Raw genomic sequence first — 27,045 nt, 5'->3', positions numbered from 1 at the left:
CCAGTATTCTCTGCTGTATAATATACCTGTATTCTATGCTGGGATGTGGTTTTGTTTAAACCAGCCAGAAGATGATGACACAGAACAAGTAATTTACTCCAGCAGAAAGTTATTTTTTCCCCCCACTTTGCACTTCTAAGGTCCTTGCCAATCAGATGAGTCTGGAATAGCAATGAGCTAAACTCAGAAGTATTATTTATATCTTCCCGCAGTGAAATGTTCAACTTGAAGGGATTGGAAAGGGGGGAAAGAGAGAGGGAATCGTTTCAAAACAAAGCAAAATAAAGTGGGGGGGATTCTTCAATACATTGTGATTTCTAAACTGGAGAGAAGACAAATATGGGGGGGGGGACCCCAAAACGTTTAGGACAATTGGAGATAGTGCTGAGACAAGTTAAAAAGGATACGGAACCCAGCCTTGGAGCCTGCGCGCCTCAATTTGATTTAGGATGCTCTACTTTTCAAGATTAAATAAGAAGGTGGCTGTGATGACCCCGGGGGTGTGGCACGAAAGCAACACAACCAGAGAGCAGGTCTAGCTCCCTTTGATTGCTCCGACTGCCCCCCCCCAAACATTCCCACATTCACTACAATTCCTGGAGCAAAGCTCTCACACGGACCTTCAACAGCCTCTGGCTGTTAGTAGTCCAATAAGCCATGTTAGCCCAAACATTAACCAGGGCCAGCAGTCTAATAATCCATGTTAGCTCAAATATTAACCAGGGTCAGTGGTCTAATAAGCCAGGTTAGCCCGAATATTAACTAGGGCCAGCAGTCTAATAAACCAAGTTAGCTAAACAGTAACCAGAGCAAGAAATTCAGCAAAGCAGGTAATTCCCACAAGGCAGAGTATAGCCATCTCCAGGTGTTGGCAAGTGTACATGAGACTCCACAGATTCAGCGCTTGTTCTCGACTAATACCCCTCCCACCGGCACCTCCTTACACCTCCATCCCCAGGTGTGCCTTGTGAAAGTGGGGCGGGGCACTCTTCTCCCTTGTAGCTGGCTCAGTCTGCGTTGTTCTCGCCTTCTCTCTTCTCTCCGTGCTCTCGGATCAGGAGGGGGTGACCCTTGCTCTTCGCCTGAGCTCTGTCTCTCCTGCTCCTTCCTGTCTACAAGCCTTTCTAATCCTGAAAAGCCCTCCCTGGCCTGACTCTGCCCTTCCCCAGTTTCCTCCAAAGGAGCCACCCTCCCTATCTTTGTTGGCTCTTGTTCCAGGTCATCTTTCCCGACAGAGTCAGACTGATGGGGGCATGACAGTGATTTATAACAAACAACAAAAGCATCATCATCTTTATTTTCCGAGAAGCTTTCATAGATCTCCAAGGTGTTGCTAGAAAGAAGCAATGAAATCTGTGGTTTGGTGGCAAGTCTTTCTCAGAAATTATCCGCGATAATAACAGTATTCTGGCATTTTAGGCAAATGGTGGACAGCAATCACATTCCTTGTCATTTAACAAATGTTTTGTGATGCCCGCCGAGACATCGTGATCTGTTTCAAAGATGAGAAATGCATTCACGGAGTTTTTAAAAAGTTGCCTCCATGTGGAGCACTGCGTTTAGCATTTTGTAACACACTCGGGGAAAAAAGTTCATAAAGAATAATTTCATGCATTTAAGAGACATAGGCATGGTTTTAATGTTGACTAGAGGTCAAAGGTTAGGCTTAGACTACGCATACCAAAGAAGGAACACAACTTCACATGGATGAGTGATACATCATGCCCAAGAATGTCCAAAATCCAAAATCCAAGAGCATAATAATAAAATCTCATTTTATTCATAAATCCGTCATCTATTCAGTGAATATACGAATTGTGGAATGGTACATCCAAAGAGATCCAGACTATTAAAAGCAAGCTGCAAGTTTCAAAATCATATTATAATTGACAAGAAACCATTACGAGGTCCAGTCGGGTTCTCACTGTGTGGCAAAAACTTACTCCTAGAGGATTTTACATCTAGCATTAGAATATATTAACAAGGATAAAGTACATACTCACACAAGGATAAAATAAAGGAGCAGACAGTTAAACTCTGACAATTAACACTCCAGACTAGACCAGTTTCCCTCCGTTGGAATGTCCTCTCCAATGGATCTTGAGAGATAATCAAAAACTGTCAAAAATCTACAGAGTCAAATGCCTTTTTCAATCCGACCTCCGAGTTCACAATGCAAATACTCCATTCTTGTAAAAGTCTAAAATCACATATTTGAGCCGACAATGAGCTTCCCACTCCACAAACAATACACAATAGCAACCAAAACTGAAAAACGGACTTCTAATGAGATGACGTCGCATTAACAATTCAGTAAACCCAAAGTGAAAGTAGTTGGTTAGTACTTTCTCGGATAATAAAAGAAACTCTTGGATAATCAATAAATAAACTCTTGGGAGCATCTATAGATACACTCTTGTGGGCCACCATGTATGTTTGTGCTGAGCTTGGCCACAAGACAACTTAGGCAATGGACAATTTGTGAAGTCTTTACTGGCCCACCAAACTTTAGATCAATTGTCCAAATGCACAACCATGACTTCTGTAATAAATAAAACCGTGACCCATCAAAACCGCGCTCGACTAAGCCGCGCCCGATTAAACCCCGTCGCTGACGTCATCAACAGGGCGACAACAGCCAGCGCGGAGAAAGAAGGGCGCTTTAAATAGCGCTTTGAAAGCAAGCCGATTCAAGTTAAGGTAAGGGTTAGCTTTAGGGTTAGCTTTAGGGTTAGGTTAAGGGTTAGGGTTAGGATTAGGGTTAGGTTAAGGGTTAGGGTTAGGGTTAGGGTTAGGATTAGGTTTAGGGTTGGGTTAAGGGTTAGGTTTAGGGTTAGGTTTAGGGTTAGGTTAAGGGTTAGGTTTAGGGTTAGGTTTAGGATTAGGTTTAGGGGGGGGTTAGGTTTAGGTTTAGGGGTTAATTTTAGGTTTAGGGTTTACAGCATGCTTCTGTCTCCGCGCTGTTGTCGCCCTGTTGATGACGTCAGCGACGCGGTTTAGCCGGGCGCTGTTTAGTCAAGCGCGGTTTAGTCGAGCGCGGTTTTGTGGTGGAACCAATAAAACACCAATCTCGAGAAGATCAGGTTCCTTTCCATGCTCTGGAAAAAATGGGGAAAAAATTTACATGTCCCATATCTCCGGTTGTATTCCATGATGATTTACACAATGCCAGCTACCTAGACGGACTCTGAAGAATTTCTCAAAATCGCTTACTCTCACGTTGACCGATTTACACAGAACAACTTTCTCGTCAAACCACTAGCAAAGCTTCACCAAAAACGACGACAATCCTTGGAAAATTAGAAGCTCATCCTTCCATCGGTTCAAGACCATTAACAAATTCGACTTGCGGCGCGCCACAATCAATGACTTCACAAAATGCCAGTCTTACCTTCTTTAACTTGCCACTTTTGGTCCCCACGAAGGCCAACGAATGGTTCTTATAGACGTAGGCGATGACGGAGGTCATCCTGTCCTGGTCTTCGGTGAAGATGGGCAGTCCTCGTACCATCTCGGACACTCCGAGAGGGGCATTCATATCCAGACCGCAAAAGTTGTCATCGATGGTTAACAGCTAAGACAAAGAAGGAGGGAAGTACAGACAATATTACGTGAGAATTCTAGGTCTTGTCAAGCCCACTGGGGAACATTAAGGAATCTGGACCAAGTTATGCTACATCCAAGATGTTTAAAGGAAGTAGATTTATTCTGTTCTAAGAAACTATTCGAATCAAAACTCTCTTGCTGCTATTCCATCAAATGCTATTTAACATATGTACTTGAGAGACCGCCTACTGCCGATTACCTCCACACGACCCATTAGATCTCATCGCTGAGGCCTCCTCCGAGTTCCATCCGCTGGCCAATGCCGACTGGCCACCACGCGGAGGAGACCCTTCTCGGTGGTAGCCCCGACCCAATGGAACGATCTCCCCGTGGAGCTTCGTACCCTCACCACCCTCCAGACCTTCCGCACAGCCCTTAGAATCTGGCTATCCCATCAGGCCTGGGGCTAAAGACTGTAACCCACCCGAATGGTATGAATGTTGCGTTTTAATCATGTACTGTCTTATATGTAAAAGTCTGTTTTCCCCCCCTTCCTTTGGATTGTGAGCCGCCCTGAGTCCCCCCAGGGAAAAGGGCGGCATACAAATAAACAATCTAATCTAATCTAATCTAATATGAAAAATTGGCTGCAGGAACTGGGTATGTCTACTGTAATGAAAAGAAGGACTAGGGGAGACATGATAGCATCTTCCAATATCTCAGGGGCTGCCCCAAAGAAGAGGGAATCAAGCTATCCTCCAAAGCACCTGAGGGCAGGCGAGAAGAAATGGATGGAAACTAATCAAGGAGAGAAGCAACCTAGAACTAAGGAGAAACTTCCTAACAGCGAGGACAATGAACCAGTGGAACAGCTGGCCACCAGAAGTTGTGGGTGTTCCACTACAGGAGGTTTTCAAGAAGAGATTGGACAACTATTTAGCAATAGCAATAGCAGTTAGACTTATATACTGCTTCATAGGGCTTCCAGCCCTCTCCAAGCGGTTTACAGAGTCAGCATATCGCCCCCAACAACAATCCGGGTCCTCATTTCACCCACCTCGGAAGGATGGAAGGCTGAGTCAACCTTGAGCCGGTGAGATTAGAACCGCTGAACTGCAGATAACAGTCAGCTGAAGTGGCCTGCAGTACTGCACCCTAACCACTGCGCCACCTCGGCTCTTTGTCTGAAATGGTATTGGGTTTCCTGCTTCAGCAGGGGGTTGGACTAGAAGACCTTCAAGGTCCCTTTCAACTCCATTATTCTGTTAAGGCCGGGCAGGAATTAAAACCATGGTGACTTTTTCCCCGATGAATATGCGCAAACTGTCAAGACACGAAAGATGAGGTCTGCATATGAAGGCTTAACTAAGCTGATTTATTGCTAAAAGTCTCTGCACAGGAATCTACTCAACTCACAATCAGCACCTGGTGGGAATTAGACAAGGGTTAACAGCCCTCAAGGAGGGTTTGATTGTGTTTCTGGCTATGTAGGAATTCTAGGCTGAGCCCTCTCTTCACTCCACCTCACAGATTCTGCCACTCTTCCTCCTACACAACTTAGTAAACAGTATATCTGCTTGTTTATTTAGATGTTTGAATAATTTATATACGGATGCCCACCTCACAGCAATGACTGGTGCACAAAGCTTTTTTAAAAAAACAACAGACTTGGCCAAATAGTAGTATTTGAGGAGCCAGACAAGATGGCGTATTTGCCTGAAGCAAATGTTGCCATATGCCTCCACTGCTGCTAAAACCTGCGTTAAACATACCTCTTCAGATAACTAAACACAGCCAAAACCCATGATTTTCACAAGAAATCCTAATAAAGAGATTTGTACTTTTCCCCTCTCGTTTCCCCCATCACCACCACCACCACCACCACCCCGGTAATAAAACTAGTCTTTCGCTTATTTCAGCTTCTAGGAGAAGAGACAAGTCAGATAGAGACAGAAAGAGAAACAGAAAGAAAGCTAAAGAAAGAGAGGAAGGGAGAGAGAGAAAGGCAGAGATAGTGAGTGGGTGAGTGAAACTGAGAGAGAGACAGAGACAGAGAGACACAGAGGGAGAGAGAGAGAGACAGACAGAAAGACAGAGAGTTAAGGAGTGAGTGAAATTGAGAGAGTGCATTGTAGAGAGGGAGGGAGAGAGAGAGAGAGAGAAAAAGACAGACAGACAGACAGACAGAAAGAAAGAAAGAAAGAAAGAAAGAAAGAAAGAAAGAAAGAAAGAAAGAAAGAAAGAAAGAAATTGAGTGTATATTGGAGAGGGAGGGTGGAAGGAAGGAAGAAGGGGAAGGGAAAGAAAGAAAGAAAATCAAAGAGTGAGTAAGTGAAATTGAGAGTATATTGTAGAGAGAAAGTGAGACAGACAGACAAAAAGAAAGACAGACAGACAGAAAGACAGAGAGTGAATGAGTGAGTGAAATTGAGAGCGTATTGGAGAGAGAGAGAGAGAGAGAGAGAGAGAGAAAGAAGAAGAGTGAAATTGAGAGAGTGTATTGTAGAGAGAGAGAAAGTGACAGACAAAAAGAAAGATAGACAGACAGAAAGACAGAGAGTGAATGAGTGAGTGAAATTGAGAGAGTGTATTGGAGAGAGAGAGAGAGAGAGAGAAAGAAAGAAAGAAAGAAAGAAAGAAAGAAAGAAAGAAAGAAAGAAGGATAGAAGGAAGGAAGGAAAGAAGGAAAGAAATTGAGAGTGTATAGGGGAGGGGGGAGGGAGGGAGGAAGAAGGAAGGGAGGGAGGGAAAGGGAAAGTGAAAGGGAGAGAGGGAGAGAGAGAGAGAGAGAGAGAGAGAGAGAGAGAGAGAGAGATCTACATGGGTGATCCTTGAGAGCCCTGAAGGTTGAACATAGAACATAGAATAATGATGAAGCTTCATTGACAAGACATACGCTTGGTAAGGATGCATCGCATTATCCAAACAGACCTCCATCCCCATAAGGGAAGGCAGAGGAGAAACTGGCATTTAGAACTGGGTCCTCCTCGACCTTCACATGTGTCAGTCATGCAAAGATTTTTACGGGCTGTTATTTTACATCTCCAAGTCCCAACAGAGGAACTTTAACCTTGGAGCTAAGAGGCTTTTTATTCAGATGTAATTTAGGCAGGAACAGAACTGAGTTCCTCAAATTTATTAGCTTTCATGTCTGTGGCTATTCGGGGTTTCTTTCCTCGTTTTATTACACAAACTCACACGCGCGCACAACCAGCCCCAGATCAAAGGACCAGTTTCAGGTTTCCAGAGACCTGGAGAATCTTAATGCACCGCAAACTTCAAGGCCTGCCTTTGCTACAATCACACTTTCCAACACATGGCTCCAGGCAAAAATATCACCGACACTGTGCATTATAAAATGTTTTCGTTTCCTAAAGGGGGAAAAAATTGCATTTCTTGCAGGGACAGAAGTTTTATTCTCTGGCGCTTCCAACTGCCCTTTGGCATCATTTGCATGTCGTATATAAAAACAACAAGGTCATTATTGGTTTTTCCCATTCTTCCTTGGAGAAAATACATATCCGTTTAGCCCAGAGGTCTTGAATACATCTGCAGCAGAAAAGTCTACCTAATTTATATCAATCTATGGCTGTGATTTGAAATCAGATTTCCTACCAGTGTTTTTAGAAGCTGCTTTTTTTTAACCTGTTCCTAAAGAATAAGGTAAAGGGATTAATGTGTAGATAATTTGACTGGCCACGCATACCTACATAATGGATACTAACTGTTATTGTTGTAAGGTTAAAAAAAAATTCCATGGAAATGACTATGCCAGAAACGTCGCACTGTGTCCAACGTTTTTAATGTTTACCTAATAAAAACTTTAAAAAAAAAAGAATAAGGTAAAGGTTCCCCTCACACATATGTGCTAGTCGTTCCTGACTCTAGGGGGCGCTGCTCATCTCCGTTTCAAAGCCAAAGAGCCAGTGCTCTCCGAAGACATCTCTGTGGTCATGTGGCCGGCATGACTAAACACCGAAGGCACATGGAACGCTGCTACCTTCCCACCAAAGGTGGCTCCTATTTTTCTACTTGCATTTTTTGTATTTTTGAACTGCTAGGCTGGCAGAAGCTGGGACAAGTAATGGGAGCTCACTCCGTTACGTGGTGCTAGGGATTCGAACCGCCGAACTGCCGACCTTTCTGATCGACAAGTTTAGCGTCTTAGCTAAACTGAGCCACTGAGCCATCGTGTCCCTATTCCTAAACAATAGTCACCAACCAATAGTCTAATTAAGCAAACTAATTGTCTCCTCCTCCACTCCCCTTTCGCTCCTCTTTTATTTCCTCTGGGAGGGGCCATTCACCGTCCACCTGTGGCTTTGCTCCCAAGTCGACCCCTGTTCTTTAGCTGTTCCCTTCGTCTGGCAGCTCTGTGCATGTGCACACTGGGAACAGGCTCCAGCTGTTCTTCTGCCTCACTGATGTCTGACTTCGAAGGCAGCTGATAACTGGCACAGGGCTCTGGCCCCCTCTCTGCCTCCAACACAGAGCCCTCCTCAGAGCCTTCCCCAGACTCCAGGACTGGCCCAGGTTCCTCCCCAACCTCCTCACTGTCCGGATCTGCTGCCAGCTCTGCTGGTCGCTGGCGAGCCACAACAGGGACATTAATAACATTAACAGAAGAGCCGAGGTAGCACAGTGGTTAGGGTGCAGTACTGCAGGCCACTTCAGCTGACTGTTATCTGCAGTTCAGCGGTTCAAATCTCACCGGCTCAAGGTTGACTCAGCCTTCCATCCTTCCGAGGTGGGTGAAATGAGGACCCAGACTGTGGGGGCGATATGCTGACTCTGTAAACCGCTTAGAGAGGGCTGAAAGCCCTATGAAGCGGTATATAAGTCTAACTGCTATTGCTATTGCTATTGCTAATAAACACCTGTTAAGTGTGCCTGTGAATGAGCAGGACACCATTTGGCTCTCCGGAAGCCACTTATTTCCTTGAAACGGTGGTCAAGTTGTAGATGCTTAGTAAGATTCTCTAGGCTGCGACAACTTCTTCCAACTGCAGAGACGATGGCTCCTGTTCGCTTGGTAGGAGAAGAGAGTCTTCAAGAAGAGTAGCGTCATGTTGAGGAAGAGGCAATGTTGGAGAGAGGAACACCCATCTTCTTGAACTAATTATACTAATTATGCTCTTCCAGGGAGCTGAGGACTCTTGGTTTTGAGTGATTGGATAATTAGAAACACAAATAGAAGGGCTTACGACGAACAGGTAGGATGCATGGGAATTGATCTACCTGATGCAAAGTTTATAGGCATCAGCGTCCATCAGGGGGGCCTCCAAACTTGGCCACTTTAAGACTTGTGGACTTCAACTCCCAGAATTCCTCAGGTAGCCACGCCGACAAGTCTTAAAGTGACCAAGTTTGGAGAGCCCTGATCTGGACAGCCTGCTGGGATAATGCAAGAGAGGAGCTGGTACTCCCGAGTTCTTGTTGGCACCAAGGATCTCAGCAACGAGTCCCAGAGATCATCCTCAAAGTGCTAATTAGCAGGTGGGAGGTGAAGAATGCCAGGGTAGCTTTCACAGAAATGCTTCTTGTTCCAACCGTTCTTCATAAGTCCAATAAACCTGAAACCATCAACGTCTAGACTAGGGTGTGTCACCTGAACCTTGACCACCTGAAGATGTGTAGACTTCAACTCCCAGAATTCCCCAGCTAGTTGCTGATGTATTGTGAGTGGCTGCTTGAGATGGCCTTCCGGTTACATGACCACCAAGCCATGCCCATACAGTCACATGACCACCAAGCCACACCCATGTGGTCTCATGACCACCAAGCCATGCCCATCCAGTCACGACCACCAAGCCATGTCCATCTGGTCACATGACCACCAAGCCATGCCCATCCGGTCACGACCACCAAGCCACGCCCATGTGGTCTCATGACCATCGAGCCACGCCACTCAGTCACATGACCACCAAGTCATGTCCATCCAGTCACATGACCACCAAGCCATGTCCATCTGGTCACATGACCACCAAGCCACGCCCATGTGGTCTCATGACCATCAAGCCACGCCACTCGGTCACATGACCAACCAGCCATGTCCATCCAGTCACATGACCACCAAGCCATGTCCATCTGGTCACATGACCACCGAGCCACGCCCACTCAGTCACATGCCCACCAAACCATGCCCATCCGGTCACATGACCACCAAGCCACACCCACAAAGCCATGGCCACAGAACCGATAGGGGGGAAAATTTGGAATTTCACCACTATCTCAACATCTTTTTTGCATCATGGTGAAAAAGCAACATAAATCTGTACAAAGAAGATGGGCTTTCCTTGAACCAAAATGGAACCAGGGTGCAGGTACATAACCTCAAAACAAATGGATATGGCCAGCATTGATGCACACTCATGGGTCACAGGTGGGTTCCTATCGGTTCAGACCGGTTTGGATGAGTAGGTAGTAACTTGGCTGGCCACACCCCCAAACCGGTTCTATTGGTGATGCCATGGGCATCTTGTTTCTTGTTTCAGTTTTTAGCCTACTCTGCATGCTTGCGTAGTGCGCATCAAGCGTGCGCGGCCCCTGAAGCGCATCCCTGAGCAAACTGGCAGCAAAAGAAGTCGGAACCCATCCCTGGAATTGGTGAGCCTGACTTCATAGACAAAAAAGGCAGCGAAAAAGGCTCATGCCAATATCAGGAGAAAGGACATGATGTTTGAGGGTTTCTATGCCAACCGTAGAAACCTCTCATCCAAGATGTGGAAGTTGGCGATGAATGAGAGCATGAATACAACGGGGGGGGGTAGGGAAATTTGGTGGAACAGAGAGAGGTGGGGCAGTGGTGGGATTCAAAAAAATTTACTACCGGTTCTGTGGGCATGGCTTGGTGGACGTGGCATGTTTTGGGTGGCGTGGTTGGTGGGCATGGCAGGGGAAGGATACTGCAAAATCTCCATCCCCTCCCCACTCCAGGGGAAGGATACTGCAAAATCCCCATTCCCTCTCCATTCCAGGGGAAGGATACTGCAAAATCCCCATTCTCTCCCCACTCCAGGGGAAGGATACTGCAAAATCCCCATTCCTTCCCCACTCCAGAGGAAGGATACTGCAAAATCCCCATTTCCTCCCTACTCCAGGGGAAGGGTACTGCAAAATCTCCATTCCCTCCCCACTCCAGGGGAAGGATACTGCAAAATCTCCATTCCCTCCCCACTCCAGGGAAAGGATACTGCAAAATCCCCATTCCTTCCCCACTCCAGGGGAAGGATACTGCAAAATTCCCATTCCCTCTCCATTCCAGGGGAAGGATACTGCAAAATCTCCATTCCCTCCCCACTCCAGGGGAAGGATACTGAAAAATCTCCATTCCCTCCCCACTCCAGGGGAAGGATACTGCAAAATCCCCATTCCTTCCCCACTCCAGGGGAAGGATACTGCAAAATCCCCATTTCCTCCCTACTCCAGGGGAAGGGTACTGCAAAATCTCCATTCCCTCCCCACTCCAGGGGAAGGATACTGCAAAATCCCCATTCCCTCCCCACTCCAGGGGAAGGATACTGCAAAATCACCATTCCCTCCTGATCAGCTGCGACTCGGGAGGCAGAGAATAGATGGGGGCAGGGCCAGCCAGAGGTGGTATTGGCCGGTTCTCCAAATTAAAATTTCCACGACCGGTTCTCCAGAACCGGTCAGAACCGGCTGAATACCACCTCTGAACGACAGATCTTTAATGCCAACTTCATAGAAAGGGCGACAAAGAACACATTGGAAAGGTGTTGTGTTTCATATTCTTGGGTATCTTCTGCTTGTAATCAATTCAGAAGCATCTGACTGGCCATCGCACAAGACAAAATACTCAACCACATTGGAATCCCCACATTTTTATGAAGAGGGAAATGAACCTTCGGCTAACGTGATGATCTCCTTCCTCCATTTCAATGGAGGAACTCAATCTCTGCATCCTCATAAAAGATATTCTTAGCCTATGACCTCTTCCAAATTGGTCTGAATCAGACAAAAAAGGAGGACATGGGAGAGAATATTTGTAGCTCAGGGCTAAACTGTGGGGTCCTTGGTGCTCTCTGAGCTTGGCTGTTTTCTTGCAGACATTTCATGACCCAACTAGGTAACATCATCAGTGCTAGAAGGGAATGTGGTTTGAGGAACGGGGGAGAAGGAGAAGGGGAGGAGGAGGAGGAAGAAGAAAAGGAAGAGGAATAGCAATAGGAGGAGGACTATGGGATCCTTGGGACTCTGTGAGCATGCTTGTTTTCTTGTAGATGTTTCATAACCCAACTAGGTAACCTTATCAGTGCTAGAAGGGAGTGAAGAAGGAGTGAAGGGAAGTAGCAAGAGGAAGAGGAGGACTGTGGAGTCCTTGATGCTCTCTGAGCTTGGCTGTTTTCTTGGAGACGTTTCATTACCCAACTAGATAACATTATCAGTGCTAGAAGGGAGTGGGAGAGGAGGAGGAGAAAGAGGAGAACTGTGGGATCCTCCATGCTCTCTGAGCATGGTTATTTTCTTGCAGACATTTCATGACCCAACTAGGTGGCATCATCAGTGCTAGTAGGGTTTGCTCTCTATTTAAATACACAATACACTGACTTCCTCTATCAGTGTTGGTGGGAGTGTTGTTAGTTCCTTGGCAGCTCACACCAACACTCAGAGGACAAACTCATATATAAACAGAGACCATCTGCACTTCTAGGCTCACCGATGTTTATTTCTATTTATTGGAAATATTTTGTTGCACTTTTCCAATTGAACAAAAGGGTTTTTTTCAGATGTCTTCAATGAAAAAGACACGAAAGGAGGAGCAGAGAGGTCATTGCCAGCTCTCTCTTTAATGCCACTCAAGACACAAAACGCTCCGGTCCCACCCCACTTCTGGATCGGTGGGTGTGAAATTCGCACACACGTCTCAGCGCCAGCCCAGGTGCGTCAGGAAACCTAGCGCAGAGCGTTCCCTCTGCCAAGGAGCAATTAGCATAATTATTATTTTGTTTCCCAGTCAAAATTGTAACTTGGGCTCCTGAACACCGCGCCACGCACACAAATAAATGAGCTTTTTAGAAAATCGAAACCACAACAGAAAGCAATCATATTTTTTGTGTGTCTGTGTGAGTTTTCATCCAGGGATCACGGATCCGTCACCAAGGACCAAATTGTTAAGACGAGAAAGGAAGTTAAAACTGAAAATGGGGAAACGTCAATCGGGCTATGAGAAAATAAAGGATGGATCAAAAGCAGTGTCTGTGTGGGACACAGCCAAATTTTTTTTTATCAACACAGCAAATGAAGCTCCGCCTATTCTTTAGGGGCGGGGCTTTTAAGCTCCCACCATCTTGAATTTTTTGACTACATCTAGGAATAGTGCCAGGCGTAACCCTAGACTTTTAGTCCTTCGTTTATGACCGTAATTGAGGTAGTAAGTCATGTGAGAGTTGCAAAGCGGGTCACCGTGTGACCGACCCACGCTTATAACCTCTTCCGCCATGGTTGTTAAGGAAATGCAGCAGCTGTAAAGCAACGCCGTCATCATAAGCAAAGCTAAGGTTGTTAAATGAAGCATTGTATTTTTTTAACAGGGGAATCTGTTTGCTGGAAACTGGAAGTGAATGTTGATTTCTCACAAAATGGGTAAATTGTGATCATGTGATTGTGGGGCACTGCAAATTGGCTTCATATGTGGCTGGTTGCCAAGCAGTCCTCAAAATGACCATGGTGGGTGTGTGTGTGAGAGAGAGGGAGGGAGGGGAGGGGGAGAGAGAGAGAGAGAAAGAGAGAGGGGGGGAGGGAGAGAGGGGGAGGGAGAGAGAGAGAAGTCACAATTTCAAAATCGTGTCGTAAATAGCTTTTGGGGTGGGGGGTCTATTGCAACTTCAAATGGCTTTTAAGCAAATGGGCATAAGTCGATACAGGTATAATTAGTTGCAGTCTGGGGGAAAAAAAGGAAGGAAGAGAGATATGGAAGAAAAGAAAGGGAGGAAGGGGAAGGAAGGAAGGAAAGAAAGAAGAAAAGAGAGAGAGAAAGAAAGAAAGAAAGAGAGAGAGAGAGAGAGAGAGAGGAGGAAGGAAGGAAGGAAGGAAGGAAGGAAGGAAAAAAGAAAGAGAGAAAGAAAGAGGAGGAATGAAAGAAAGAGAGAAAGAAAGAAAGAGAAAGAGAGAAAGAAAGAGAGGAGGAAGGAAAGAAAGAGAGAGAGAAAGAAAGAAAGAAAGAAAAAGAAAGAGAGAGAGCGGAGGAAGGAAGGAAAGAAAGAAAGGGAAAAAGGAAGAGAGAAAGAAAGAAAGACAGACAGAAAGAAAGAAAAAGAGAGAGAGGAGGAAGGAAGGAAGGAAGGAAGGAAGAAAGAAGGAAGGAAGGAAAAAAGAAAGAGAGAAAGAAAGAGAGAGGAGGAACGAAAGAAAGAGAGAGAGAAAGAAAGAAAAAGAAAGAGAGAGAGGAGGAAGGAAGGAAGGAAAGAAAGAAAGGGAAAAAGAGAGAAAGAAAGAGAGGAGGAAGGAAAGAAAGAGAGAGAAAGAAAGAAAGAAAAAGAAAGAGAGAGAGAGGAGGAAGGAAGGAAAGAAAGAAAGGGAAAAAAGAAAGAGAGAGGAGGAAGGAAGGAAGGAAAGAGAGAGAGAGAGAGAGAAAGAAAGAAAGAAAGAAAGAGAAAGAGAGAAAGAAAGAGAGGAGGAAGGAAAGAAAGAGAGAGAGAAAGAAAGAAAGAAAGAAAAAGAAGGAGAGAGAGCGGAGGAAGGAAGGAAAGAAAGAAAGGGAAAAAGGAAGAGAGAAAGAAAGAAAGACAGACAGAAAGAAAGAAAAGAGAGAGAGGAGGAAGGAAGGAAGGAAGGAAGGAAGGAAGGAAGAAAGAAAGAAAGAAGGAAGGAAGGAAAAAAGAAAGAGAGAAAGAAAGAGAGAGGAGGAACGAAAGAAAGAGAGAGAGAAAGAAAGAAAAAGAAAGAGAGAGAGGAGGAAGGAAGGAAAGAAAGAAAGAAAGGGAAAAAGAGAGAAAGAAAGAGAGGAGGAAGGAAAGAAAGAGAGAGAAAGAAAGAAAGAAAAAGAAAGAAAGAGAGAGGAGGAAGGAAGGAAAGAAAGAAAGGGAAAAAAGAGAGAAAGAGAGAGGAGGAAGGAAGGAAAGAAAGAGAGAGAGAGAGAGAAAGAAAGAAAGAAAGAAAGAAAGAAAGAAAGAAAGAAAGAAAGAAAGAAAGAAAGAAAGAAAGAAAGAAAAGGAATTATCCAGCTCCCTGTGGGTTCTGCAATTGTGGGTCCAAATAAGGGACTTGGCCCCAGGACAGAAGTGAAACCCATCCAAGACCATTACCGCATTCCCAAACAAAGTCCTTATTGTACCAACTGGGCTGCGCCTTGACCCCGAGGCCAGCCCTGCCTAAAATAGCCTCTAATCCCCTCTATGAATAGCCTCACCATCGCTGCCCCCGGCATGCCAACTCTCCAATAACTCTCGTCCTTTGACCTTTCCTCTTTCTTTTTTCATTTCGCTGGCCGGCCATCTTGCAAAGTTGCAAAGCCGCAAGGCAGCCCAGGAGATCGGAGGTCAAGATTGGACTCCCTAAGTGATCCGTCAAGAGCTCTTTGAGGACAGCAGGCTCAACACACACACACCGAGAATCAAGCACGGGATCACTCCAGTGGTGGGCTCCAGGCAATACGGCACGATACAGGCATACCAGTAGTAGCCGGCAGCAGCGGCCACCGTACCACTATGGTGGCTCGTTTGGCCCACCCACCCGCCCACCTTCTATGGCTGTTTATAACGCGACCGGCCAATTGCACACACATGCACACCACTGCCGAGCAGCTGGGTGTCGCAGGGCGGTGGCGTACGCAGGTGCGTGCAGCGCACATGCCTGACCAGGACATGAGGCCCTGTTAGCAGCGCACCGGTTGCGATGGGATCCGCACCACTAGATCACTCCCAGCTTCTTCTCATCCACTTCTCCAACTGCGGTCTCCCTGGGGGAAAGTCGGCGACAAGAATGAGTGAAGGAACAATGAACAGAAGTCTGGAGACAACATCGTACAATGAACGGTTGCGGGAACTGGGTACGCCTAAGTCTAACGAAGAGAAGGACTGGCGTGACAGGATAGCTGTCTTCCAATACAGGTAGTCCTTGACGAGGCGTGGGTTATAGTCGGCGTTACTGCCGGTTCGCTCGTGGGCGTGCTTTGCGTACGCTGGATACGCTCTGTGCGTGCATGCACAGTTCAAAGGAAATTGTTCTACACAGGCACAGAACTCAAAAACAAGACGGCGGCAGTGACTGCGGCGACTGGGGAACCGGTTCAGATACATGGCCAGCCTGGGTCGCTGCTGGCTCTGCGACCCAGGCCAGCATGCCACTACCAGGTCGGCCAAACAGGGCTGAACCGGTAGGGACCCATTACTGTCTTCGACTTACAACAGTTCGAAGTTACAACGGCACTGAAAAATGCCAGAGCAGAAAACATCCAGCAGGAAGCACAACTCCACAACGCAGTCCTTTCAGCGGTTCCACAAAGGCTCCCCACCCATTTGCATCACTCAGGTGACCTCGAGGACACAGAGAAACCTCCAAGTGGCCTCAAGGATTCTCAGACAGGATGCAAACAGCCAGCTGTCTGCAAGGAGTATCAATCCTTCCATTCCTCACCATCCAAGAGCTGAAGAAGCTTCTTGAATGAGAAGCGAAATGTCTTCAAAGAGAAAAAGCAAGAAAGTCCAGTTACCTCTTGAAAAAAGCACCTTTGGGACAACCATGATCTAGATGACTGAGTGTCCCCACAGATTTTAGCCACTTTGGGCTGAACACCCTTGGAATGGTGTGGGAGTGTGAACAAATTTCCACAAAAATTGCAGGCTACAAGGAACCAGGAACACTACTCAGGTGACCTAGAAGGCACACAGACAAACCTCGACAACTCTCTAAAAAGGTAAAGGTTTCCCTCGTACATACGTGCTAGCTGTTCCTGACTCTAGAGGGTGGTGCTCATCTCCGTTTCAAAGCCGAAGAGCCAGCGCTGTCCGAAGACGTCTCCGTGGTCATGTGGCCGGTATGACTCAATGCCAGAGGCGCACGGAACGCTGTTCCCTTCCCACCAAAGGTGGTTCCTATTTTTCTACTTGCATTTTTTAACCTGCTTTCGAACTGCTAGGTTGGCAGAAGCTGGGATAAAAGTAACGGGAGCTCACTCGGTTAGGCGGCGCTAGGGATTCGAACCGCCGAACTGCCGACCTTTCTGATCAACAAGCTCAGCGTCTTCAAGGAATACTAATCCTTCCATTCCCCACCATCCAGCCAGAGCTGAAGGAGCTTCTTGGATGAGAAGTGAAACTTCTTCAAAAGAAAGAAGACCAGTTGCCTCTTGAAAAAAGCCCCTTTGGGGCATCTATGTTCTATGATTCTCCCAAGCGGAGCCGACTCACAGCCTGCACAGACCCACATCAATCCACTCCGTCTGGGAGGGCTCTTCTGTCCCCAAAGCATAAAGAGATGAGTTAATCTGGGCTTGCTTGGAGGGCAGCGAGTTTGCTCAAAATAGCCCAGACAGAGGAGCCTCAGTTAGTGCCCCGGGGGGCTTCATCCTCAATCAGCAAGCTGTGTAAACTGGAATAGGAGTAAAACAAGGAATTAAGACCCAGGAATGTTCGAAAGAGGAAGATTGGGGTGGGGGGTAACCAGTTAAAGAGGCTCAAAATGTTTGCCTCTGCAGCGCCTTAAGACAAATTGGAAACATGATTTTCCCTGCTGGCAGAAACATTCGGAGATCTACAGAGTGGACCGACGTAGTAAAAACCAGACAGATTGTGTAAAGGTAAAGGTTCCCCTCGCACATATATGCTAGTCGTTCCCGACTCTAGGGGGCGGTGCTCATCTCTGTTTCAAAGCCGAAGAGCCAGCGCTGTCCGAAGATGTCTCCGTAGTCATGTGGCCGGCATGACTCAACGCCAAGGCGCACAAAACGCTGTCCCCTTCCCACCAAAGGTGGTTCCTATTTTTCCACTTGCATTTCTACATGCTTTCGAACTGCTAGGTTGGCAGAAGCTGGGACAAGTCGCGGGAGCTCACTCCATTACGCGGCACTCGGGATTCGAACCACCAAATGGCCGACCTTTCTGATCGACAAGCTCAGCGTCTTAGCCGCTGAGCCACCACGTAGTAGCGTGTAGTGCACCCTACACACTAACCCTGTGTTTAAAAGTCACGACTTAACTGTGCAAACATCCAGGCAGTTCTCTTAGAAAGGACAGGTAGCCCTCGACTTACAACCTTTCATTTAGTGACCATTCAAAGTTACAACGGCACTGAAAAAAGTGACATGACTGTTCTTCACACTTACAACGGTTGCAGCCTTGCCATGGTCACGTGATCAAACTTCGGATGCTTGGCAAGTGGTTCAACCCAAAGTTGCCCCAATGAGGTTCATTGGTGACGGGGCTAGACTAGAAAGGGGAGAGGACCCAGGTTTGAATCCCCTCCCAGCCGGATGCTCTACATGGCCTGTCAGGTAGGGGCCTTTTGACTTCTCCATCTACAATTAAGAGAGCAACTGGGCCACCTAGCCCATAGGACAACTGCAGTGATTTCCTTAATAATGTTGGCAAAAGTCATAACATCAGGCATAATTCTCTTAATTGTCTTGCAGTGGAAATTCTGGTTCTATCTGTGGTCATAAATTGAGGATTAACTCCAACCCCCTCTTGAGAGAGAGAGGGAGAAGAAAGGGAGAGATTAAAAATGGAAAGTAAAACAAACTAGAATTAAGAGAGTAACGGGGCCAGAGTCATCCAGGCAGGCAGGCAGGCAGGCAGGCAGGCAGGCAGGCAGACAGACAGACAGATAGACAGACAGACATTAAAAATGAAAAGTAAAAAAGTCTAGAATTAAGACAGCAATAGACCAGTCAAGATAGAAGATGGATGGATGGGATGGGATGGGATGGGATGGGAGGGTGGATGGATGGGATAGATGGGATGGAGGGATGGAGGGATGGATGGAATGGATGGATGGAGGGATGGAGGGATGGGATGGAGGGATGGAGGGATGGATGGAATGGATGGATGGAGGGATGGAGGGATGGGATGGAGGGATGGGATGGATGGGATAGATGGATGGATGGGATAGATGGATGGGAGGGATGGGATGGATGGATGGATGAATGGATGGATAGATGGGATGGATGGATGGATGGATGGGATGGATGGATGGATGGGATAGATGGATGGGAGGGATGGAATGGTTGGATGGATGGATGGATGGATGGATGGAATGGATGGATGGATGGAATGGATGGATGGATGGGATGGGTGGGATGGGTGGGATGGATGGGATGGATGAATGGATGAATGGATGGATGGATGGATGGATGGAATGGGATGGATGGAATGGGATGGATGGATGGATGGGATAGATGGAATGGACGGATGGATGGATGGGATGGATGGATGATAGACAGGCAAGCAGACAGATGACCTCTGTTGCTCTCTTAATTCAAGATTTTTCCACATTCCATTTTTAAGAGAGGGAGTGTGGGAGTGAGAGTGGGGGGAGGGAGGGAGGTAATACTCAATTTATGACCAGAATTGAAACCAGCATTTCCACTGCAAAACAACTGACTGAATCATGCCCTGATTGTATGACTTTTGCCACGGTTACTAAGCGAATCGCTGCCACCGTCCGCCCACCTTTAAAGCCTGATGTCTGGGGGAACCCTGGGAGTGGAAGCCCACCCATCTGAACGGCCGAAAAACGTTGTTTTAGCAGATTGCTCGAATCCACCCCGAAAACCTTGGCTACCAGGGCTCCCTGGCCGTGTCTAAACTGAAAGGAGTCTGTTCTGCAGGAAGCCTCTTGCCAATCTTTTGTCTCTGCAACAGTTTGTAGCAGCAGCTGCAATCTGACTCGTGCAAAGGCTGCCCCAGTTCCCAGACTCTTCTTCCCAGCTGCTGCGCCAACAGCACAGCACGGCGGAGTTGCCGGCTTCTTTTTTTCCCCCTGGCTTGCTTCGTACTGTCACAGCTGCTGCTCCGAATCGGCAGCGAAGAGTCTTCCAACTCGTTCCTTGAAAGTCGCGGTTTGATATTTCAGGCTCAGCCTCTTTCCCTCTGGCTCTCGTCTCCCCCGGAAGCCAGAGGGACAAAACACAGCAGCGGATCTGGGCCTCCGACGGTTTACATTCCCTTCATGAAACCGACGAAGAAAGATGGTTCTCTAGCAACAGCAATAGCGCTTAGACTTATATGCCACTTCACACAGCGGTGGGTTTCACGTTTTGTCGCCACCGGTTCACCCCCACCCACCCACTCGGCGCGCCCACTCGCTTCACACGTGCCTCTTCCGTGCATGTGCTTTGCTCGCATGTGTGCCTTCTGCACATGTGCCCAAATAGGACGGCACAGAGTTGGGGCGTGGGGGCAGGCCCACCCAACAGTTTTCGCAACCGGTCCAGGCAAACCAGTCTGAACCGGCTGAATACCACCTCTGGCTTCACAGTATTTTACAGCCCTCTCTAAATGGCTTAAAGAGTCAGCGTATTGCCCCTCACAATCGGGGTCCTCATTTTACCAACCTGGGAAGGATGGAAGGCTGAGTCAACCCTGGATCGAACTCCAGGCAGTGGGCAGAGTTTGCCTGCAATACTGTGTTCTAACCATTGCAACACCACAGAGAGATGATAAATAGCAATAGCAATTAGACTTATATACCGCTTCACGGTATTTTGCCGCCCTCTCTAGATGGTTTAAAGAGTCAGCCTACTTGCCCCCAACAATCTGGGTCCACATTTTACCCACCTCAGAAGGATGGAAGGCTGAGTCAACCTTGAGCCGGTCAGGATCGAACTCCTGGCAGTCGGCAGAGTTTGCCTGCAATACTGCATTTTCACCACTGCGCCACCACAGATAGATGATAGCTAGATAGCAATAGCACTTAGACTTAAATACCGCTTCACAGTGCTTTGCAGCCCTCTCTAAGTGGTTTACAGAGTCAGCCTCTCTTGCCCCCAGCAATCTGGGTCCTCATTTGCCAATTTCTTAAGGATGGAAGTCTGAGTCAACCTCAAGCCTGTCAGGATCGAACTGCTAGCAGGGGACAAAATTTGCCTGCAATACTGTAGTCTCACCACTGTGGCACCAGGGCTGAGGATATAAATATGAATCAGTTGCCAAGCATCTGGATTTTGGTCATGTGACCACGGGGATGCTGGTAAGTGTGAAGATGGTCATGAGTGTGAAAAACAGTCGTCGCTCCTTTTTTTCAGTGCCCCTGGAACTTTGAATGGTTCCAGGCTGGCAGCCAAGAACTACAAGGGATCGACGGAGGCCAAAGCTGTAACTTGTTTAGCATTACACAAATTATACAATTTTCAGTAGGTGTCGATTTATAATCGCAATTGAGCCTGGAATGATGGCTGTAAGTCACACGGGTCATTAAACGGGTCATCTCATGATTGTGCCCAATTTTATGACTCTTTTTTTTGCGGTAGTCGTCATTAATTGTATGCAGCAGTCGTTAAATGAATGTGGTGGCCGTTAAATGAATGCAAGAGCCATAAGTGAATGCAACAATGATTAAATGAATGAAGCAATCATTAAGTGAATAGCACTTAGCCATAGCATTTAGATTTATATACCGCTTTACAGCCCTCTCTAAGCATTTAGACTTATATACCGCTTTACAGCCCTCTCTAAGCATTTACTTATATACTGCTTTACAGCCCTCTCTAAGCATTTAGACTTATATACCGCTTTACAGCCCTCTCTAAGCATTTAGACTTATATACCGCTTTACAGCCCTCTCTAAGCATTTAGACTTATATACCGCTTTACAGCCCTCTCTAAGCATTTACTTATATACTGCTTTACAGCCCTCTCTAAGCATTTAGACTTATATATCGCTTTACAGCCCTCTCTAAGCATTTAGACATATACTGCTTTACAGCCCTCTCTAAGCATTTAGACTTATATACTGCTTTACAGCCTTCTCTAAGCATTTAGACTTATATACCACTTTGCAGTGTTTTACAGCCCTCTCTAAGCAGTTTACAGAGTCAATCTATTGCCTTCAACAATCTGGGTCCTCGTTTTACCCACCTCGGAAGGATGGAAGGCTGAGTCAACCTTGAGCTAGTCAGGATTGAATACCAGGCAGTGGGCAGAGTTTGCTATGTTCTAACCATGGCGCTACCACAGAGAGATGATAGATAGCAATAGGAATAGCACTTAAGCTTATATATTGCTCCACAGTGCTTTTCAGCCCTCTCTTTTCTAGCCCAATCTAACCACCACACCACCATGGTTCTACCAGTTCTACGAGGCAGCCCAGAGCATGAGATAAATTCCACAAAAGATTAAATATTATTTTTATTTATGCTGGCTATGCAGGGCTGTCTTAATGCATGGGCCTGATGGGCACATGCCCACGGGCCCCACAAGCATAGGGGGCCCATATTAATCTGGGCATGCTAACCTTTCAATGCACCTTGTTATCATATAAATACAGCAACAAATTACATTTTACTGCATTTTTTTTATTAATTAAAGGTAAAGGTTCCCCTTGCACATATGTGCTAGTCGTTCCTGAATCTAGTGGCCGTTGCTCATCTCCGTTTCAAAGCCGAAGAGCGCGCTATCCGGAGACGTCTCCGTGGTCATGTGGCCAGCATGACTCAATGCCGAAGGCGCAAGGAACGCTGTTCCCTTCCCACCAAAGGTGGTTCCTGTTTTTCTACTTGCATTTTTACCTGCTTTCGAACTGCTAGGTTGGCAGAAGCCGGGACAAGTAGCAGGAGCTCACTCCGTTATGCTGCGCTAGGGATTCGAACCGCCGAACTGCCGACCTTTCTGATCGACAAGCTCAGCATCTTAGCCACTGAGCCACCATGCCCCTTTTTATTAATACTGACATGCAAATATATGTTTGTCGATCATTTATAGTTTTATTCCTATGAGTAGTTGTCATAGGAGGCCCAGTACACTGCTTTGCCCATGGCCCATAATGGCTCTGCTAGCTAGAGCTATATTTCTCAACCTCATTTAAGGTATGTGGACTTCAGCTCCCAGAATTCCCCAGGCCAGCCTGCTTTAAGATGTAGGGGCTTCGGTCCCCACAAAAATATCCCACTATCTGAGTACCGTACATCACGCAAGAAAATGTCAATATTTTTATGCCGATCATGCAAAGCTTTTCCCATCTGAGGAAATCAAAATAAAGACCTTGATATGATCCATTACTCTGTTTGCAATCTCGGGTCTAAAACCAATTTATTTTTGCTTTGTGCACTGTATCATCTGAGGGATCGGAGAGAGGCAGGAAGAATGAGACAATCTCTTGTGCACAACTTGCTTTGCATCCTAACTAGATTTTTGCCGCTTGTTTTCAAACATCAGTAGGGAAAAGATGAAATAGTTCGAGAATTCCCCATATTCTTTGTTCGTCTTATTGCTTCTTTGTCTCTGGTTACTGCTGTTTTGATAACAAGGGTAGTATATTGATTAAACCACCGTTTCCCAATCTTGGCCACTTCGAGCTGTGTGGACTTCAACTCCCAGAATTCCCTAGCCAGCAGAGGGGAATTCTGGGAGTTGATGTCCAAACAGCTCGAAGAGGAAGAGGAGGACAATGAGGAGGAGGATTGTGGCGTCTTTGGTGTTCTCTGAGCTTGCTTGTTTTCTTGCAGACATTTCATTACCCAACTAGGTAACATCATCAGTGCTAGAAGGGGGTGAAGTTTATAAACCACCAAGCTCAAGGACCCCATGAGAGCGACTAAATCAGGAATCAAATTGCTATGGATATTTACACAAATAAAATATCCATATTCAAGAGAAGCTTTTTCTTAAATGTTTTTCCCAACTCACAAAACCCACTCGTCACCAACCTCTCCCTAAACCTGGGCTGGATTTTCAGTTCTTTGAGCCCTTTCATGGTATTGGACCTGGGTACTTGAGAGACCGCCTGCTGCCAATCACCTCCACTAGACCGATTAGATCCCACAGATTAGGCCTCCTCCGAATTCCATCCGCCGGACAGTGTCGACTGGCGACTACCCGGAGGAGAGCCTTCTCTGTGGCTGCTCCGACCCTCTGGAACGAACTCCCCGTGGAGATTCGAACCCTCACCACCCTCCAGGCCTTCCGCAAAGCCCTTAAAACCTGGCTGTTCCGACAGGCCTGGGGCTAAAGAGCTGTTGCCCCCGTCTCGAATGGTGTGACTGTTGTGTGTTTTTAAATTATGTATTGCTATGTTTTGTCTTTCTTTTTTGTCTGTACCCCACTTCCCTGATTTGAGTTGTGAGCCGCCCTGAGTCCCCTTCGGGGGAAAAGGGCGGCATATAAATACAATAAAATCCAAAATCCAAATCCAAAATTCAGCCAGCTAAAATAATATTTCCTGATATTTTTGTAATCTAGCCAGAAGTGAGACCTACTGCGCCACTGCAATGGATATCCTTCACTTTGAGCCAAGCCAAATCCAGCGTGCCTTCTCCCCTGTAGCAGGACTGCAAACGATCCTTGATCCGGTCGTTGATTTTCTTCAGGAGGAAGATACAAAGGGCTGACTCGTCCAAGGATTTCATCTTCCTCTTTTGCCCCTTGGAGAAGATAGTGAAAAGGACATCGTCCTCCGGCAGGATCCCCAAAGATCTAGCCAAGATGGATCCCGCCTTCGATAAATAGGCGGCTTGCAACAACCGATATTCCACCCCGTTCTTTTCGCAGCCAATCGGCAGCTCGACGTAAGAGTTGAAGGCCGTGTCTTCTTTACACAGGCGGACCAGTTTCGAGGTGTAGACTTGCTCCTTGGTGGTGGAACCCGACGGAGAAATCATTTCCGGCTGAAGGGTCAAAAAATAGACAAAATTACCACTGCTGAAGCCATAGATATAATAGATATCAAAGTCGGGGATGATGGTGAACGTATCCGACGGGATCTTGATCATGGAAGCCACAAACTCGTCGTGGAAAACATAGGCAAACATTCCTTCCGCCTCTGAATTTTTGGGGAGCTTCCGACTAGAGATGGTGGGGAAGTACTCGGGCTTCCCGTCGACTGCAGTGGCAATGAAGAGCTTGTCATCCATGTTGTTGTAAGAAACGATGACTCCATACACCGAGCCGCTCTCGTTCACGCCGGAGAGGTAGTGCTCCTTGTTGTGGAAGGGCTCCCCAAGTTTAAACAGATCATCCAATCTCAAGAGTTTACAGATCCCCTGATATAAACTGCCACAAGCGATCAACCGGTTCTCTTTGTAGTCAATCAGCAACATCTTGTTGATGTTGTTGGTGGATATCAACGGTTCGTTGCAAGGCTGGACCAGCCTAGGAGGATAACATTTGGGGTTATCGATATCCGGACCCGTCTCGTGACGGGCCTCCACCACCAGGTCGCCGGAGAGCTTGTAGATCCAGTTGATAGCCCCCAAGTAAATAGATCCTTTCCTTTTGTCGACCACCAAGTGATTGAAGGAGATCTCGGTGGCCTCCGAGGAGAAGGTCAAGAAAGGTTTCTTTGGGTGAGAGGGCAGCTGCCTAGTGGCCGAAGATGGCCCCACAGTGCAGAAGACGAGATGCAGGCCGAGGCAGGTCCATCTCCACATGTCTCCCGACATGATGACCAAAAGTATTTTTGTACTCCTAGTTTGGAAGCGACGTGGTGAACAATCAGCGAGGTTGCCAGAGTGCAGATCCCGGGGTACCACTTATCCTAAAGGAAAAGAAGAAAAAAGAGAGAGAGACCATTATTGAAAAGCATTTCCTTCCCCCTCCTATTCAGACCTTCAAGACGGGTTCGATAATTCAAAAAAAAAATCAGACTTATCCTTGGCCAAAAGGGAGAAGGAAGGCATCCGAAACCAGAATAAGCAAACATTTCGACTCATGTCAAAACAGCAAAAAGGGACTCAGCATTGCATCTTCCCAACCACCTTCTCCAACCTGGTCCTTCACCAGATGTCTGAGACTTTGGTTCCCAGACTTCTGCCACATACCTCCCTTAGACCAATAAGATCGCACAGGGTGGACCTCCTCCGAGTGCCTTCAGCGGGACAATGCCGGCTGGCGACACCTAGGAGTAGGGCCTTCTCTGTTGCCGCTCCGGCCCTATGGAATGAGCTGCCCCCCAGAGATCCGGGCCCTATCCACTCTCATGGCCTTCCGCAAAGCTATTAAAACCTGGCTTTGCCGGCAGGCCTGGGGCCGTTGACCTTTTGATTGAGGTCCGGCCCCTCTCTGATTGGGTGTATGTTGTGCTTTTTCTTAACTTTGTTGTGTCTCATTGTTTTAATTCTTTTTAATAATTTTCATTTCTGTAAGCCTCCCGGAGTCCTTCGGGATTGGGCGGCCTAGAAATTCAATAAATGAATGAAATGGAATGAAATGACTTGCTGACTAAGAAAGCTGAAGGCACTTGAAGGCCTTCATACTGGAGAACATTGGAGAAAACAGTTCATATGTGATTAAGGCGCCAGGCCAGAAAGCAGGAGACCATAAGTTCTAGTCCTGCCTTAGGCACCAAAAGCCGGCTGAGTGATTTGGGGCCAAATACTAGGAAATTATGAATTCTAGTCCTACCTTAGGCATGGAAACCAAGTAGCTGACTTGGGTCAATCACCAGGAGACGGTAAGTTCTAGTCCTGTCTTAGGCATGTCCGGGTGTCTCACCAGGAGATGGTGAATTCTAGTCCTGGCTTAAGCATGAAAGCTGTCCGGGTGACTCACCAGGTGACAGTGAGTTCTAGTCCCACCTTAGGCATGGAAACCAAGTGGCTGACTTTGGGTCAATCACCAAGAGACAGTGAATTCTAGTCCTATCTTAGGCATGAAAACTGATGGGTGACTTTGGGTAAATCCAAATCTATGCCACTAACATAGCAACTGCAGTGATTCACTTAATAACTGTGGCAAGGAAGGTCGTGAAATAGAGGAAAAACTCATTTAACAACTGTCTCACTTAACAGTGGAAATTTTGGGCTCAATTATGGTCCTAAGTCGAGGACTACGGAATAAGGAAACTCCGCAAAGGTGGTGCAGTGGTTAAATGCAGCACTGCAGGCTGACTGCTAGATCAGCAGTTCAGCGGTTCAAATCTCACCGGCTCAGGGTTGACTCAGCCTTCCATCCTTCCGAGGTGAGTAAATGAGGACCCGGATTGTTGTTGGGGGCAATATGCTGACTCTGTAAACCGCTTAGAGAGGGCTGAAAGCCCTATGAAGCGGTATATAAGTCTACTGTTATTGCTATTGCTATTATTGCTCTGTGTCTCTGTCTTTTGGGGAAACCACAGCCAAAGCGCAGCCTCTCGCCCAAATCCCGACAGCCCAAGAACGGTGAAATTACATTGTCTCCCTCCAAAGATTTGGGAGAGGTGGAGAAGGAAAGAAGGATAATGGGAACGCACTGCAAATCAACCCCCAGAACACAAAAAGATAAAAACGGCAGCCGAAATGAAGCCGGAGGCTCAGGATTCCGCCGGCTTTGTCGATTCAAAAATTCAATCCGGCTTAAAACTACAGCCAAGATTGCGGCTGTAAAGACATGGCTGAAACATGGAGATGAG

At 46.8% G+C, this 27,045-nt stretch overlaps 1 protein-coding gene across 1 annotated transcript; it reads right to left on the bottom strand.

Moving 5' to 3' along the window:
- Positions 1–3,307: 3,307 nt before the first annotated feature.
- On the bottom strand, positions 3,308–25,099 carry LOC116523550 (plexin-A4-like). The gene is made up of 2 exons (XM_032238662.1): positions 23,918–25,099; positions 3,308–3,574 (listed from the first exon to the last, which is right to left on the bottom strand). Exons 1-2 carry the CDS (start codon positions 25,097–25,099, stop codon positions 3,308–3,310), a joined length of 1,449 nt encoding a protein of 482 aa, XP_032094553.1.
- Positions 25,100–27,045: the final 1,946 nt, after the last annotated feature.

This window comes from Thamnophis elegans, unplaced genomic scaffold, assembly GCF_009769535.1.
Source record: "Thamnophis elegans isolate rThaEle1 unplaced genomic scaffold, rThaEle1.pri scaffold_44_arrow_ctg1, whole genome shotgun sequence".
Lineage (NCBI taxonomy): Eukaryota > Metazoa > Chordata > Lepidosauria > Squamata > Colubridae > Thamnophis > Thamnophis elegans.
Note: the sequence above shows the minus strand (reverse complement) of the source record. Positions and strands in the feature narration are given on the sequence as shown.

Excerpts from the sequence above, each read along its gene's own strand:
- LOC116523550 (XM_032238662.1), bottom strand. The coding sequence starts at position 25,099 with ATGTCGGGAGACATGTGGAGATGGACCTGCCTCGGCCTGCATCTCGTC. Across the intron at positions 3,575-23,917 it reads ATATCCATTGCAGTGGCGCA|CTGTTAACCATCGATGACAA; the intron begins GTAGGTCTCACT and ends TCTTTGTCTTAG.